Genomic DNA, 15,047 nt, shown 5'->3' with positions numbered 1-15,047 from the left:
GGCCACTCCCTGTCACATGGGCAAGCCCTGAAAGTGTGCTCTGTGCTGCTTTACAGGATAGCTCTCATCCTCATGGTCTTTGTTAATTATGGAGGAGGAAGATATTGGTACTTCAGACACTCAAGTTGGAATGGTAAGATATTTTTTCTAAAAGTAGTATTGCTGGCGTAGGACCCCTCAGAGAATTGTGGACAAGAGAACCTCTCAGCATCCCCTCAGGAGCTTAGAGACGAGGCCCCACCAGCCTCCTTTGAGCGCTGATCTCCTGCCCCCATAGAATGACCTTTGGAGGAAGCTGTTAACCCTTTTGTTCTTGCTTTCGTGTGCTGTGGCCTTGTAATGCTTTACTGTGATAACACGTGGACGCCCAAGTCTCTGTTGCAGGGCTGTGGGACTCTGCAGAAGCTGTTAAGAATTTAGTTGTAAATGATTCTTGTCATATTCTAGATATGCCTTTTATTACAGCCACATGGGAGTTCTGCCTTCTAAGACTCATGGTCCTCCTCGGGGTGCCATTGAACTCAGGTTGGTCTGAGTGGTGCTGAGTAATGGCTATGAATCTGGCTCAGTAGCTGGTTTAAGAATGGATTTTGAATAACACTGCTTGAGGATGACAGAGTTGTCCACAGACTTCTACTCTGGCTCTCCCCTGCCCAGTCATGTTCTTAGGAACTGCCCCAGGCCTGGTGACTGGTTCCAGAGTCCCCAGGGAGTATCTGTGTGTGTTACTTCACAGTGTTTTCCTGCAAACTCTCTATGTGAGTTTACTTTCCATATATATCAGTATATAATGGAGCCATTCTAGATTTAGGAAGTATTTACATTCTAGAGTCTTTTTCCTTACTCTTGTGCTTATGTTATTCTCCAGGACTGACGGTGGCTGACCTTGTATTCCCATGGTGAGTTGCAGTCTACCACCGGCTCTTCCATAGGTTATCCAAGTGTCCACTTGATGCTGGAGCCTTTCTCCGAGACCATCCTTGAGTTCTGGGCCACAGGCCTGTGTTGCTCACAGGTCCTTCCAAAAGTTGTGTTACTGGATAGCTCTTATACTTGGTATAGGGCTTATTGAAAACCTGCATATAAAAGATGAGTGATTTCACAGGGAACATGTTGTTCTTGTAGATATGGTATGCAAGATCCCAGGGTCTTGTAGGAAATTATAAATTCTGAGAATGTAGTTAAATCCCACTAATCCTGACAATAAGTATAAAAATCATATTTCCTAAAAGAAATGTAATATATTGGTATCAGGAAATTCTGGTAAGTGTGTAACAGGGCAATGATAGTATTAATTAAAATTTAAAGTAATACAGGAGCGACCCACCCTATCTCTGATCATCTGTGGCTTGTTCACTTGTTAAGGGACCCTGACTTCCTGTACAATGTGGGATTTGTGTCTTTGTCTGTGATGCTTTGAGTGACCTTGTCCCATCTTTAGGAGGTAGTACTAGTTATTAGTTTATGTCTTTGGTCCCTTGTGTTTCATCACTAATGTGAACTCAGGGTTTCTTGCAGGGGAGCTGGGGTTCTTGTTTGAGACAGTTTTGGGTAAGAGGAAGTTTTACGTGCCTGAAGATCTGGTAATTATTTACGTACATTCTTTTTTTTTTTTTTTTTTTTTTAAGATTTTATTTATTAGAGAGAGACTGTGCAAGAACAAGGGCAGAGAGAGAAGCAGACTCTCGGCTGAGCAGGGAGCCCGATGCAGGACTCAATCCTAGAACCCTGGGATCATGACCTGAGCCGAGGGCAGACTCTTAACCAACTGAGCCACCCAGACTCCCCATTTATGTACATTCTTTACGAGGTTCCCTATAGGAAGTGTGTTCCTATTCCTGTTACTAGACACTTTTATCCAATTAGGTGACCCCAAGAAAGGAAGCCAGCGGACATCAAGGAATGTAGCAAGAGCAAACTCTCACCTCTGTTAACCCCACACTCAATCATTGGAAAGATTGCTATTCTTTTTTTTTTTTTAAGGAGTTAATTTAGTATAATAAAGGGAAGAAAAGAGGTGTGTGGCTCAGACAAAATTAGGAAAAGAAATATAGCTTTCATTTTTCTTTCAGGAGAAAGAGTGAATTTAGAAATGATTGACATGTGTTGTTTGTTGCTCAGCGACTTTGAGGGCGTGCTCGTGAATGTCCAGTTGTTTTGATTCTAGTATCTTCATCATTGTTTCTCTTTAATAATAAATGGGAGACTTGTCCTTGGAAATTGCACTCAGCTCTGAAGAACTTTCCTTCTGGAATAGGACTTGAAGGTGCACAAACCTTATAGTCTAACAGGGTTATGTTCTGATTCTTCCTCCAGTGTTATTTTGGTGATTGGCTACTTTAGAAAAATCATGTATTGCTTCTTTTATGTAGTAGATTATAAAATATTAGTGACATATAGTCAAAAAGCCACCCTAGAAATGACCATCTCTTAATAACTGTCTTTTTTTCTAGGTTTGTATTTATTATGGGATCTTCAGTTTTCCTATCAATGACTTCCATACTGCAGCGAGGTTGTTCAAAATTCAAATTGCTGGGGAAAATTGCATGGAGGAGTTTCCTGTTAATCTGTATAGGAGTGGTCATTGTGAACCCCAATTATTGCCTTGGTCCATGTAAGTATTTTTTCCCCTCTGTTAGTATATATTCTGGTTGAAATATGGAAGCTACATGTCATAATTTAAAAGAAATGTAATTCTTCCATCTCAGGTACAAGCAAAAAGATCAGTTATTAGAAAAGTGTATACCTGGTTGTATAACTTCGGGCATTCTTGCTACTGTCTTGGGACTTCAGACCTGGGAAGAGCTTCTGAGACCACTCAGACACTTCTGTTGTGTGAAGGAAGACTCTGAGTCCCAGAGAGATTGACGTGCTTTCTGTGGATCTTCTAAGTGCAGGAACAGAGTAGTAGGCCAGATCAGGTCAGCTGGTTCTAGACCCTGCCCTTCTGCCACTTTGAATTCATCGACTTTCACAATAAAGCAGTTGTGTGGTAGTTCAAGAATCCACCTTTGTCGTCACCTATATGCCCGCTGGGTTGCTGGGAAGGAATACCTTTGTTATTGTTTTAGCAGTGTGAGTGAGACAGGAAGGCCGAGGGAAGGACGCACACCCCATGCTTGAGGCCCACATCAGGGTCAGGGAAGGCAGTAGTTGGCTGTACTCAAGGGGCTTACAGTGGCATTAGCAAAACAGGACACAATTATGTGGACAATAGCCAGATGGTCCCCTTGGACAAGAAGCGCTAAGAGTAGGCATCTGGAGGATGTAGAGGTCACTTCCATTTGGGGTCAGAAGGAAAGGTGTCCTGTAATAGTTTATTCAGTGCATCTCCAAAAAGTGGGCCACTGCTCCCAGAATGCATCATAGGGTTCATTACGTGGTCACACTCTTCCAGTGATGTAGCCATGTAGCCTGTAAGACAGGGAGAGCCTGTTGGTGCCCTGTGCTGGCTCTGCAAGTTGCTGTTGCACTAAATCCGTACCCAGAATGACAAAGGGCCAGGAGAAGAACCTCTCCTGCAGTCCTTGCTTTATCTCACACCCAAGGAACACATGTGTTCTTATCCCCGTGTCCCACCTCGCCACTTCCTGCTGTGAGCTTGAGCCAAGTCCCCTATATATTCCTATCTCCAAGAGCCTAGAAAGCAACTTAAGTGTGATAAAGGTATGTTTTCCCCTGTAGAAAACAATAATGTTGTCTTGGGCAGGAGGAGGAATGCTGGCTAACACTTCACCTAATTTGTGCCTTCTGCAGTGTCTTGGGATAAGGTGCGAATTCCTGGCGTGCTCCAGAGGCTGGGGGTGACCTACTTTGTGGTTGCTGTGTTAGAGCTCATCTTTGCTAAACCTGTGCCTGAAAGCTGTGCCTCGGTGAGAAATCCTGCTTTTAAACACAGGGGAGGCGGGGGGTGGGAATCACTGTATGATTTTCAGAACCTTCTTTAGTTCTGAGCACAATACTGTATCTCAGTAGACTCCTTAACTCTGTTAGTCAAGTGCATTCTTTTTTCCTTCAATTAGTTATTTTCCTTTAGTCTTTACATCAGTCTTTTTTCTCTGTTGTGGGGAAAAAAACACATGAGATCTACCCTCTTAATAAAATTTTAAATGTCTGGTAATCAAATGCATTTTGACAGCATTAAATAATATCACCATCATCCAATTTGCTAGTTCAGTCTTTGGGGGCATTACTGCCAATTTCCATTTCCTTGTAGTACAAGATATATAGAAAACTCACAAAACGTTTCAGTATCTATATAGAGGCTGTGAAGATTCAACTTGGAGGAGAAATGCCAAGGTAGGGTAGAGGAGAATGGCAGTATTGTCATTGGCTGTCCTTGGCTATTTCGCATTTCTTATTTGTGGGAAGTATGTGAGAGTCTCACTTCTTTCGCGATTGCTTTCCATCTTACTATAAATTGCTCTGTTGAGTTATGCAGGTGGAGCTTTTTTTTCCCCTAGTAGAGATAAAAATTCAGGAAGAAATGTTTAAGAAATGTTAAAAATTCAGGAAGAAATGTTTAAATTCTTCCACTTAGGATCCTTCTTAAATAAAGGAAGGAATTAAATAAATAAATATTCCTTAAATAAAGGAAGGAATTAAATAAATACAGGAAGAGCCAAGAAAATCTGGGATTCAATGATTAAATTGCTAGTTACATATATACAAGTTCATCATTGAATCCCAGATTTTCTTGGCTCTTCCTGTAATGATTGCTTGGTTATATGTCCTTGGAGTGCCTTGGATCATAATTCATTTACCTACTCTGCCCGCTGTGTCATTGTATGTGTACCCTCTGCTGTGGGTTTGCTTGAAGTGAAGCGAGACTAGACATGACTGTGGGCTTTGTTAGTCACTTGGGACCTAAGGTCTGTGGAGGCTCATCTGCTGCCCCCACAATGGAGCGAGGGTTTGGGTGGGACACCAAGAATAGGTGGGCTGTACTCCTTCCTTCAGTCAGGACAGCTCCAAAAGTTTACTTTTCATTTTCCTTTCTTAAAATGTATTTTTTAAATAGCTTTTTAAATGACAGCGTTATTGAGATATATTTCACATACCATAAAGCTCACAAGTTTGAAGTGTGCAATTCAATGATATTTAGTATATTCACAGAGTTGTGCAGTCATCACCACTACCCAATTCTAGAACATTTTCATTACCCCACAAGAAACCCTGTACTCAGTACCAACCACTTACTGTTCCCCCCTAGTTCCCCAGCCCCAGACAACCCCTCATCCACTTTCTGTCTGTGTAGATTTACCTATTTTGGACATTTCACATAAATGGAATTCTACAATATGTGCCTTTCTGTTTGGTTTCTTTCACTTAGCATATTTTTCAAGGGCCATGTATTGGTGCTTTATTCCTTTTTACTGCTGAATAATACTATATTTTATGAATGTACCACTTTTTAGATAAATTCATCAGTTGATGAGCATTTGACTTATTTCCATTCTTTGGCTAGTATGAGTAAAGATTCTATGTATATTTGTGTACAAGTTTTTGTGTGAACATCTGTTTTCAGTTCTCTTGGATATAGGAGTAGAATTGTCCAGTGATTTTTTTTTTCTGTAAGATTTTATTTATTTATTTATTCAGAGAGCGAGCATGAGTGGGGGGAGGGGCAGACGGAGCGGGAGAGAGAGAATCCCAAGCAGACTCCATGCTGAACACAGAGCCTGATGCAGGGCTTGATCTCACCTGAGCCAAAATCAAGAGTTGGACACTTAACTAAGTATCCAAATCCCATCCAGTGATTTGTTTTTAACTAATGTTTTACTACGGTATTTCATGGTGAGGGGCAGGTAGACCACATAATGTATATGAAATAAACATGCATCTATTTTTGTATTACTACTGTAAAAGCCAACAGAAGAATCAACAGGAATTTCCCAGATACATTTACTGCATGTTTTCTCCTCTTCTACTTACATGTAGTTCATATATATATTTTTTTATAACCCCTCACTCAGGAGAGAAGCTGCTTTTCCCTTCGAGACATCATCTTTAGCTGGCCCCAGTGGCTCTTCATTCTGATGCTGGAAAGCATTTGGCTGGGCTTGACATTCTTCTTGCCTGTTCCTGGATGTCCTACGTAAGTGAGCCCATGTAGGTAATCCCTTTTTGCATGCCTTTTCTGCCACGTCAGAGCTTCTGGGGTGAGAGTTTGCAGATTTCCTGAGGGAGAGGAACTTGCTTTCACTCTTTCTTTTCCTTGGAGGCATCATGTGTCTTGAGAGAGGAGTTTGGTGTATGTCCAGCGGAATGCCTCTGTGAGGCTTTTCCAGGGTCTGTCTGAAGGGAAGTTGGGCTGCCCACCTTAGCTTGTGGGGAGTAGTCAAGTCAGAAGAGCATTGGTGAGGAGTGCGTGGCGCCGAGGGGTCTCCGTGTTTGAGGCTTCTTGTTGGGTTGCGACAGTTGCCAGGATGAACCTTATTCCTGCTGAAGTCTTATCAATTAAGTACATGTTTTCACTTTCCCAGTGGTTATCTCGGCCCTGGTGGCATTGGAGATTGGGGGAAGTATCCAAATTGTACTGGAGGAGCTGCTGGCTACATTGACCGCCTGCTTCTGGGAGATGACCACATTTACCAGCATCCTTCTTCTGCCGTGAGTGAGCCTAGCTTGTACTTCAGCTAGACCCTCGGGAGCTCTGAAGTGAAGGAAAACAGAAAGGGCTGGCCAACTGGAAACTCTGTCCATTTAACAAACTATGATGGGAACTAATTTTTATTTGAAAAGTTGGCTGATTTAGGAAATGTAATGTTTATTATGGGGCTCTGTGTATCCATTACTTTGGATTTGGAAGTGCAGAAGCAGTGGATCAAGCTTGTGGTGGCGTGCTTTTCCCTGTGGCTCAGGTCAGACTCACTGGCAGCAGATTCAGAGGCCTAGATTCATATGTAGGAAGCTTATCGGGCCATCCTTTTGGGATCAGCCCCTGCTGGGGATCAAAGGAAGCAGGAATAGGCAGCAGGAGTAGTCACACAAGGCCTTAGCTCATCTCCTGGGGGGCTAGACTGGTGCTTTAGAGTTGTTCTGAATTGGAGTGAGGGATCGGGCCGTTGGATGTGGACTGCCCCCAGCAAGGGAGTGTGACTCCTGGAGAGGCAGCTCTCTTCAGTCAGGGACAGATCCTGAAAAGGGACTTGGCTGAGAGCTTTTGGCCATTAGTATTTCTATCAGCTCTGGGAATGAATACTTTAGTCCTGAGAGGGGTGGGCAGGGGGATGTCTGGGTGATCCACTGTGGATCTGTTTCCAAATTTCTGCAGTTTCTACATGAACATTTGTTTTATAATAAAATAATACAGATATATTTTTAAATGTAATTTGCCATAAAGGAAGTTAGGAAGAACAGCTTTTTTTTTTTTTTTTTTTTTTAGATTTTATTTATTTATTTGACAGAGAGAGAGAGAGAGAGACAGCCAGCGAGAGAGGGAACACAAGCAGGGGGAGTGGGAGAGGAAGAAGCAGGCTCCCAGCAGTGGAGCCCGACATGGGGCTCGATCCCAGGACCCTGGGATCAGGCCCTGAGCCGAAGGCAAATGCTTAACGACTGAGTCACCCAGGCATCCCAGGAACAGCTTTTTGATCTTACAATAGGGTTGATCTTACAATAGGGTTGACCAAAGAGAGTCAGCCTGGCAGTTACGAAGGTTTCAGGCATAGTGTTGGAACTGGTTAGGGATGCATCAGGTCACCGGCTCCTGAAGTTGAAGTGGCTGCTTGGGGTCATGGCTCATCCCGGGCTCTGCATTCCCTTCTGGTATCACACACCCCACACTTCGTTGATATGAAGTATTCTGCCTATAATCCCCACAAGTTGGCCCTGAATTTCTGCAGCAAAAATGGAAAACATTGAATTCTGGAGTGTATGCAAGTTTGTATTTGATCTCTGAGTTGTTTGTGTGCATTTCACAGTCAGTGAGTCCTGCCTTCTTCTTCTGTTTTGTTAAGGTGCTTTATCACACTGAGGTGGCCTATGATCCAGAGGGAATTTTAGGGACCATCAACTCCATTGTGATGGCATTTTTAGGAATTCAGGTATTCGTTCATTTCATTAGGGTGTACATTTTTCTGACAGTTAATGATTATTCATTCATCACTAATTCAAAAAGTATTTCATTAAAACAAGTCATTGGAAGCATACATTCTATGGTCTAATAAATTCTTTTGTATGTGACAGATTGTCAAAACTAGAAGTTACTAAAATTCAGCACATGGAAATAATTAGGTATAATTCCTATATGTCTCCCCCTCCCCCCAAATTTTCATTGTTTATATGGCTTATCTTGGCAATGGAGGCATAGCAATTTCTGGGTAAAAGGTCTCCCTGCTGGAATGTGCAGAATGTTTGGGTACTGGGTGTTGGGAAGTCCCTGTGTCCCCATTTGTCACATTTATTTCTTTTGTGCACACTCTGTATGGTTTCAGATTATGCATATTGTATGCCAGAGTCAATACAGGTTGTTCTTGGTTTATCTCACATGCAATTTTGTTAAAATTCTGGAGTCTAGATTTTCTTTCCCCTAAAGTTTTCCTTATTGATGTTTGAAACTATTATTTGAGCAGAGCTAACTGGGGGGAGGGAAAAGCCTGTAAAGTAGCTGATGGAAGGCTCTGATGAAAATATTCATGTCCATGTGGCTTTTGAGTACTTGAAATGTGGCTAGTATGACCAAGGAACAAAATTTTAAACTTCATTTCAATTAATTTAAATTTAATTTCAAATAGTTTCCTGTGGCTAGTGGCTGCCATATTGGACAGTGCAGGTCCAATTTGGCAATTAATATTTAGAAATACTGCTCTATACTCACCCCTATAGCACTTTATAGTTCACAGTGGGTGCTTTCACATATGTTCATTTAATCCCTGCATCTGCAGATCTGCAGGGGTGAATCTGCACCCACAAGAGCAGCCTGGGGTAGGGTTAGGAGTACAGACCGGGGGCCGCACTGGCTGGGCTTGAGCCCTGCTCTCCCACTTTCCAGCTGGGTAGCCTTGGGCATGTTCATCCATCTGTGCTCCGATAGCACCTACTTCAGAAAGGTGTTGAGAGGACTGAATAAGTTAATTCATGTAAAATTCTAAGAACTGGCAAATAGAAAAAATTCATAAATTTTAGCTTTAGTTACAAATTATTATGAACATATTCTTATCCTTTGATGTTTTTCAGAAATTAATTCCTAATTTCAGGGGATTTTGGGGCAAAGTCCAGATTGTACTGTTTCTGTTTCTGCCTCTAGTTCCACCCTGTCCCTCCTCTGTACTGCTGCCAGAGCAGGCCATCCAGCAGGCCAGTCTGGGCTGGTCCCTTGTGACTGTTTTTTTTGGCGTGGGGGGAGAAGTGACTTTCCTGAGCTCCCTCTCATGCATGGGAGAAAGCCCATGCCTCACCAGTGAGATCCTCAAGCCCACCTGCCTCCCACCTTCCCGCCCTTCCCAACCCTCTAGCCTTTCTCAGTGACCTGCAGCTCAGGGACGCATGTTCTTTCAGCCATTTGACCAGTTTCGGTGCATGCTGTTCCATTCTGCCCAGATGTCCTTCCTGCTTTGCACTGGTAGCCTCAACCAGATGGCTCTTCCTCTCTGGCGTGTCCTCCCATCCTCCTGAGGAGTCCCCTGTGCCTTGGTGGCCAGCCGTCAAGGGCAGGGGTGACGTTCCATTCCTCTCGGTGATCCCCGCGTCTAGCAGCGTGCCTGGCAGATCAGTCTGTTGAGTGAATAGGACGGTGGATTAATATGAAACACGAATATACCTTAAGCAGTTCTCTTGGTCATCTGTGTTTTCTTCTCCAGGCAGGAAAAATACTCTTGTATTACAAGGATCAGACCAAAGATATTCTGATCAGATTCACTGCCTGGTGTTGTTTTCTAGTAAGTAACTGGCATTCCTCACTAAAATCCTGTCCATACAAGCTTCAAAGAAAGAAAATGTTCAGCAGCACTGGACAGCAGCTGTCACCACAGCACAGGAGTTACATTCTTCACAGGAACAGCGGAGAGGAACACATCTTTACACCTCAACTCTCAGGTTTATTTTCTTAGGCAAATGTCTACAAATTCTTATGTTTGCCTTTGAACGGCCAGCTGGAATAGTGAGGAAATAGTGTAGGTCCTGGTGGGGAGCCAGACCAGGAAGAGCACAGTAACAGCTTCCAGAGGTCTGCTTCCAGATTTCCCAGTGACGGAGAGTTGAAAGTTGGGCTGTTCATTTTATACCTCATGTTTCCTCTCTAATTTATTTATTACTTTACCTTCGACTCAAGAGAATGCTTTGGAGATTTTTGTTTTGGAGAACATTTTTAGTTATGCATCTTGAAAATAGTTTTCCACTTAAAAAAAAAAATAGAAGACACAATTTTCAGCCCTCCCTACGTAACTAAATAACATATTTTCCAGTTTTGATACACAGTTGTTTTTTGAGATTATTATTAAAAAAACTAACATCCTTCTCCCCCATTATAGGGGCTTATTTCTGTTGCGTTGACGAAAGTTTCTGAAAATGAAGGCTTTATTCCAATAAACAAAAATCTGTGGTAGGTATAGAAAATAGTGTCATTTTAATGTTGGGTTGATCTTCCTGACGTTGGATGTGCTCCTCAGGAGCCCTGAAACACCTCATTTGCCTTGTAGGTCCATTTCGTATGTCACCACACTGAGCTCCTTTGCCTTCTTCATCCTGCTTATCCTCTATCCCATTGTGGATGTGAAGGGACTGTGGACGGGAACCCCATTCTTCTACCCAGGTAAACAAACCTCTTAAGCTCGGAGTTGATGATGGTGACCTAGTGGGCCAGCCCAGAGACAGCTGAGCATGCCTAGTGCTGCGACCTCGGGCCACGGTCCCCAGCAGCAGGTTTCCAAGATGCAGGCTGAGGGAGAAGGCAGCTGGGGCTACATGCAGGACGTGCCTGGCCTGTTCCAAAGCAGTCCACCCATTTTATCTGTTTAGATTGTGGGGTCACAACCAAGTTGCACTTGTTTCTTCAGGCAATCCTGAGTTGTGGAGCATCAGAATCGATCCAGGGCATATCATTCAGTTTCTAATGCTTCAGCAATGGGGCCATGTCTTTTTTCTGAGTATAAATGTACTACCTTATAGATGATACATAAGAAATATCAAGAGATGGTATCAAGAGATAAATGGAATGGTTTTGATGCAATTCTACCAGAAGACTGAGGGATAGACCCGATCATTTTTTTGTAAAGATTAATTTATTTATTTGAGAGAAAGAGAGAATGTGCATGCAGGGTGGGGAGGGGCAGAAGGGGAGAGAGGGAGAGAGAGAGAGAGAGAGAGAGAGAGAGAGTGTGTGTGAAAATCTCAAGCAGACCCCGCACTGAACACAGATCCCGCCTTGGGGCCTGATCCCAGGACCCTGTGATCATGACCTGAGCTGAAAGCAAGAGTCGGACGCTTAACTGACTGAGCACGTAGGCACCCTAGACCCAATCATTTCAGTGACTCACTTCAGCCCTCCAATTCTAGTGATGGTTACATTTTTCTGACTTCAAGTTTCTGGTCTAGAAAAGATAAGTTCATGATTTTGGCTCTCCTTGCAGATTTAGTATTCAAGAATTACATCGTTATAAATATTTTCTAATTCTTGATCTAGCTTACACTTAAGCATTTAAGATATACATTACTTATTTTTGGCAGTGGCCAATAATATAAGTGTGTGCTTTTTGTTTTTTTCATTGGATTAAAGTCAAATTTCAAGAATTAAATACATGATCAGATGTGACTCAGGAAAATATTGTTTTCTTTATCTCTCCTCCAGGAATGAACTCTATTCTGGTGTATGTTGGCCACGAAGTGTTTGAGAACTACTTCCCTTTTCAGTGGAAGCTGCAGGACAACCAGTCACACAAAGAGCATCTAATTCAGAACATAGTTGCCACTGCAATTTGGGTGCTCATTGCCTATATTCTCTATAAAAAGAAGGTTTTCTGGAAAATCTGACAGCTCCAGCTGAAATGCTTTGCCAGCAGACTCTAGTGGGCCTTGGGGGAGTGTTGAATCAGCCTTTATTAAAGGGAACCATGAATTCTAAAATCAGTAGGATGTGTATTTCCCGATGATAGAGGAAGATGCTGATGCACTCTGGCTGGTTTACTATGATGCGGCTGTTCATCAGAACTGTGTATATTTGAGACTTAGATGTTTGGAATATAATTGTCTTTTTTCTCCATCTTCCATGTAAATGGATGTATTTAGAACTTCATTTTAAGGATTTCTCATTTAACTCTTCAAAAGTAAATTGCCATGGGCATTTTGCTTCTGTGACGGATAAAACGATCTAAAGTCTAATTTTTATTGATCTTGTTTTCCTGTAGACTGCCTTTCCATGTGCACACATGCCAACCAAGAATACCATCATTTCTGTTGTGGCTGACTGGAAGGCTTATCGAATGGGATGTGTAGTGATGCAGCCAAATATTTTCTGTGGTTAAGTGCAGTTTAATATTTCAAGAAAGAGTAATTTCCTTTTCAGATCTGCAAGGCATTGGTGGGTCCAAAAAATGCCTTTCTGTCGGAAGGCATCCTCTCCTTTTCCCCACTTGAAAAAGACATTAAGATACAGATGTGTTATTCCCAGCCACTCTTGCTTATAGTTACAATACTTAGTACCCACTTGGCTGTCTGCCCACTTGTCTGTCTTTCTCACTGTGTGTCTAGATGGTGGCTGGCACTCGGGGCTATAGTGTGGCAGAGAAAAGCACACTGTCTTGTTTGTGGCACTAGCTTTGCCATCCCTGCCGTATAAGATGTCAGCAAGTCCCATGGTCTCTCTGGGCCTCAGTTCCCTCATCTGTGAAATGAGGGAGACAGTGATGACCTCTCTGGTTCCTTCCAACTCTTAGGCTCATTCAGGTGGGATACATCCGTAGCTTTTCTGAAATCCTTAGGAAAATTTTATTACAGAAAACTCTTCAAAATAAATGATAATGAAAAGGTTAAAAAACAACTCTCATTGGAGTAAATCCTTTCAGAATGACCCTCCACAGTGGAGGCACTTTCCTGTGTGGAATCACAAAACTGGAGATAGTTTCTCAGGAGTGAAGACAGGAGAACACGTTGAGAGAGACAGCACTTTTCCTATGATGCATCATCATGCTTAACGAATTTTCTGTGAGAATTCCGTGAGGAGGAAACGGTGGAAGAGTTGTACGTCAGCCCTCCCGCCCGCGGCCAGCCGAGCCGGGGCCACCTCCACGTCGCTCCGGCCTCAGCACAGCACAGACGACCCTCTGCCTGTGTTCCGCCTGGACTCTACCCCGAACCCCCAGCCCCAGCCGTCGCTGCCCGCGGGACCCTCCGCCCGGACGCCCGTCTTCCCGCCGCTCTGCCCAAGCTCAGACTTCCCCCTGCATTTTCCCAGCTCCGTGAATGGCTCCTTCTCTGTCTCTAGCTGTGAACCTCCGTCACCTTTCACTCACCTTACCTCCTCTGTGCCCCCTTCCCCACGCCTCTTCACCGCCGGCTCTTCCACCTGAAACTCCTGCCTTCGCGCTGCGGCTGCCTCGTCTCTAGTCCGGGCCTCCGTCCCTCAGTCGTTCCTGTGTCCGTTGCCTCCAGATTAAGCTTCATGCAGCAGAGCTCGGGTAAGATCTCCTCCGGACACAAGCTTCCCTCGAAGTTGGGACCGCGGTGCCTGACGTGAGGGTATATATAACCACGCTCGGGGCAGCCGGACGCGTCTTCCGGCTGCTTGGCCCCGCCCCCGCCCGGGCCCCGCCCACCCCGCCTCCGCCGGCGGCCCGGCTCCTCCCCGCGCAGCACTTAGTACGTCCTGCTTCGGACTTTGACTGCAGTCTCCCTGCTTTACTTTCTCCCCTTAATTTTCTCCTGGGTACACTTGACCTTTAGACCCCCTACTTCTGAAACACCTTCTCTAATCTCGTATTCTCATCCAAAAGTAATATTTTCTTCCTCTCATAATATCTTACTGGGATCAGTCTCATGGCATTTATCGCTTTCTGCCTGGTATGATAGTGACTTGTGCACATGTCGCCTTTCCCACGCTAGACCGTGAACTTGATAAGGGCGAGCATTATGTCTTGTTCATCTGTATATTCCTCATGGTGCACACACAGTGCCTCATACTTAGCAGGCGCTAAATAAACATTTATCAAAGCAAAGCAATGGTGGTTTTTGTTTTTAATATTTAAGTGCTGATGAAAGCACTGTGTCCAGAGTGCCCCCTGGAAATGTTCCTTTTCCTAATGTGTAAGGGGACAGTTGGTGAGGAAACCTGTTGCTACCCTTCTCTTGCAGTGAGTCATGGATGGTCACAGTGTGTCGTCCCAAATCCCAGTAAGTCAGGCTGAGTTGGACCTCTCCGGATGTTATCCAGAAGCATTTCTTGAATTGGGGAGTATATATCAGGGTGTATTGAACTGTAAGGACCAGGAAATCCTGATCCAGCTGGGTTTAAAGGAAAACTTGGCTCATATAAGAAGGCCCCAGGTAGGCTGGCTTCAGCTCACTCGCCTGTGAGGCCACCACACCATGATAGCCACACACACTCAGGGACTGTGACACCAACCCCAAGGAGAGGGCTTCCCCTCTGTCCATCTCGTGACTTTGTTAGACCACAAACCCTCCCCAGAAGCCTCTCAGCAGCCCTCCCCTTGTGTCTCACTGGTTACGAGCCTCTCATCTGACTTGTGAAACCAGCAGTGACAAGGGACTGTGGACCGATGAGCCCACGGCATGGCTACACGGACAACCTGCTTTGGGAGGGGACGAGTGTGCCCGAGTGAGTGGCACAGTCAGGAAAGTGTCTTACAGGGAAGTCGGGGTCGAGTTCTTAAAGTAATAAAGTCCAAAATACTGTTCTAGAGTAGGGATGTAGTAATTGGACGTTGTTTATATATATTTTTTGTACTTCCATTACTCATTCTTATTTATAATTACGTGAATAAATTCTTGCCTTACACTTTTTTTCACTCTGTTCAATAAAGGGCATCTTTTATAAATGTGCAATAATCCCGAATGTATTAAACGGTGTCACCTTAGATGAAATTCCAACACAA

At 43.9% G+C, this 15,047-nt stretch overlaps 1 protein-coding gene and 1 long non-coding RNA gene across 3 annotated transcripts in view; one reads left to right on the top strand and one right to left on the bottom strand.

Annotated features, from left to right (window-relative positions):
• HGSNAT (heparan-alpha-glucosaminide N-acetyltransferase) overlaps nucleotides 1-14,150 on the top strand; it is a 45,229-nt gene extending 31,079 nt beyond the window's left edge. The window contains exons 8-18 of one of the 2 annotated variants that reach the window (XM_045779113.2): nucleotides 57-133; nucleotides 869-899; nucleotides 2,454-2,614; nucleotides 3,757-3,872; nucleotides 5,976-6,097; nucleotides 6,486-6,612; nucleotides 7,962-8,048; nucleotides 9,804-9,881; nucleotides 10,473-10,543; nucleotides 10,641-10,753; nucleotides 11,789-14,150. In XM_045779113.2, coding sequence (XP_045635069.2) covers nucleotides 57-133; nucleotides 869-899; nucleotides 2,454-2,614; nucleotides 3,757-3,872; nucleotides 5,976-6,097; nucleotides 6,486-6,612; nucleotides 7,962-8,048; nucleotides 9,804-9,881; nucleotides 10,473-10,543; nucleotides 10,641-10,753; nucleotides 11,789-11,970 — 1,165 coding nt within the window. In that variant the 3' untranslated portion in view covers nucleotides 11,971-14,150. The remainder of the gene's footprint in view (nucleotides 1-56; nucleotides 134-868; nucleotides 900-2,453; nucleotides 2,615-3,756; nucleotides 3,873-5,975; nucleotides 6,098-6,485; nucleotides 6,613-7,961; nucleotides 8,049-9,803; nucleotides 9,882-10,472; nucleotides 10,544-10,640; nucleotides 10,754-11,788) is intronic. The other variant, XM_087856349.1, reaches the window with a different exon arrangement.
• LOC123780302 (uncharacterized) lies at nucleotides 7,364-13,587 on the bottom strand. The gene is made up of 2 exons (XR_015721953.1): nucleotides 13,449-13,587; nucleotides 7,364-9,717 (listed from the first exon to the last, which is right to left on the bottom strand). It is a non-coding gene; the product is annotated as an uncharacterized LOC123780302 (long non-coding RNA).
• Nucleotides 14,151-15,047: the final 897 nt, after the last annotated feature.

The sequence above is a fragment of the Ursus americanus genome, chromosome 27, assembly GCF_024610735.1.
Source record: "Ursus americanus isolate L20-20 chromosome 27, mUrsAme1.1.p, whole genome shotgun sequence".
Classification (NCBI taxonomy): domain Eukaryota; kingdom Metazoa; phylum Chordata; class Mammalia; order Carnivora; family Ursidae; genus Ursus; species Ursus americanus.
This window is presented reverse-complemented; position numbering and strand designations above follow the sequence as displayed.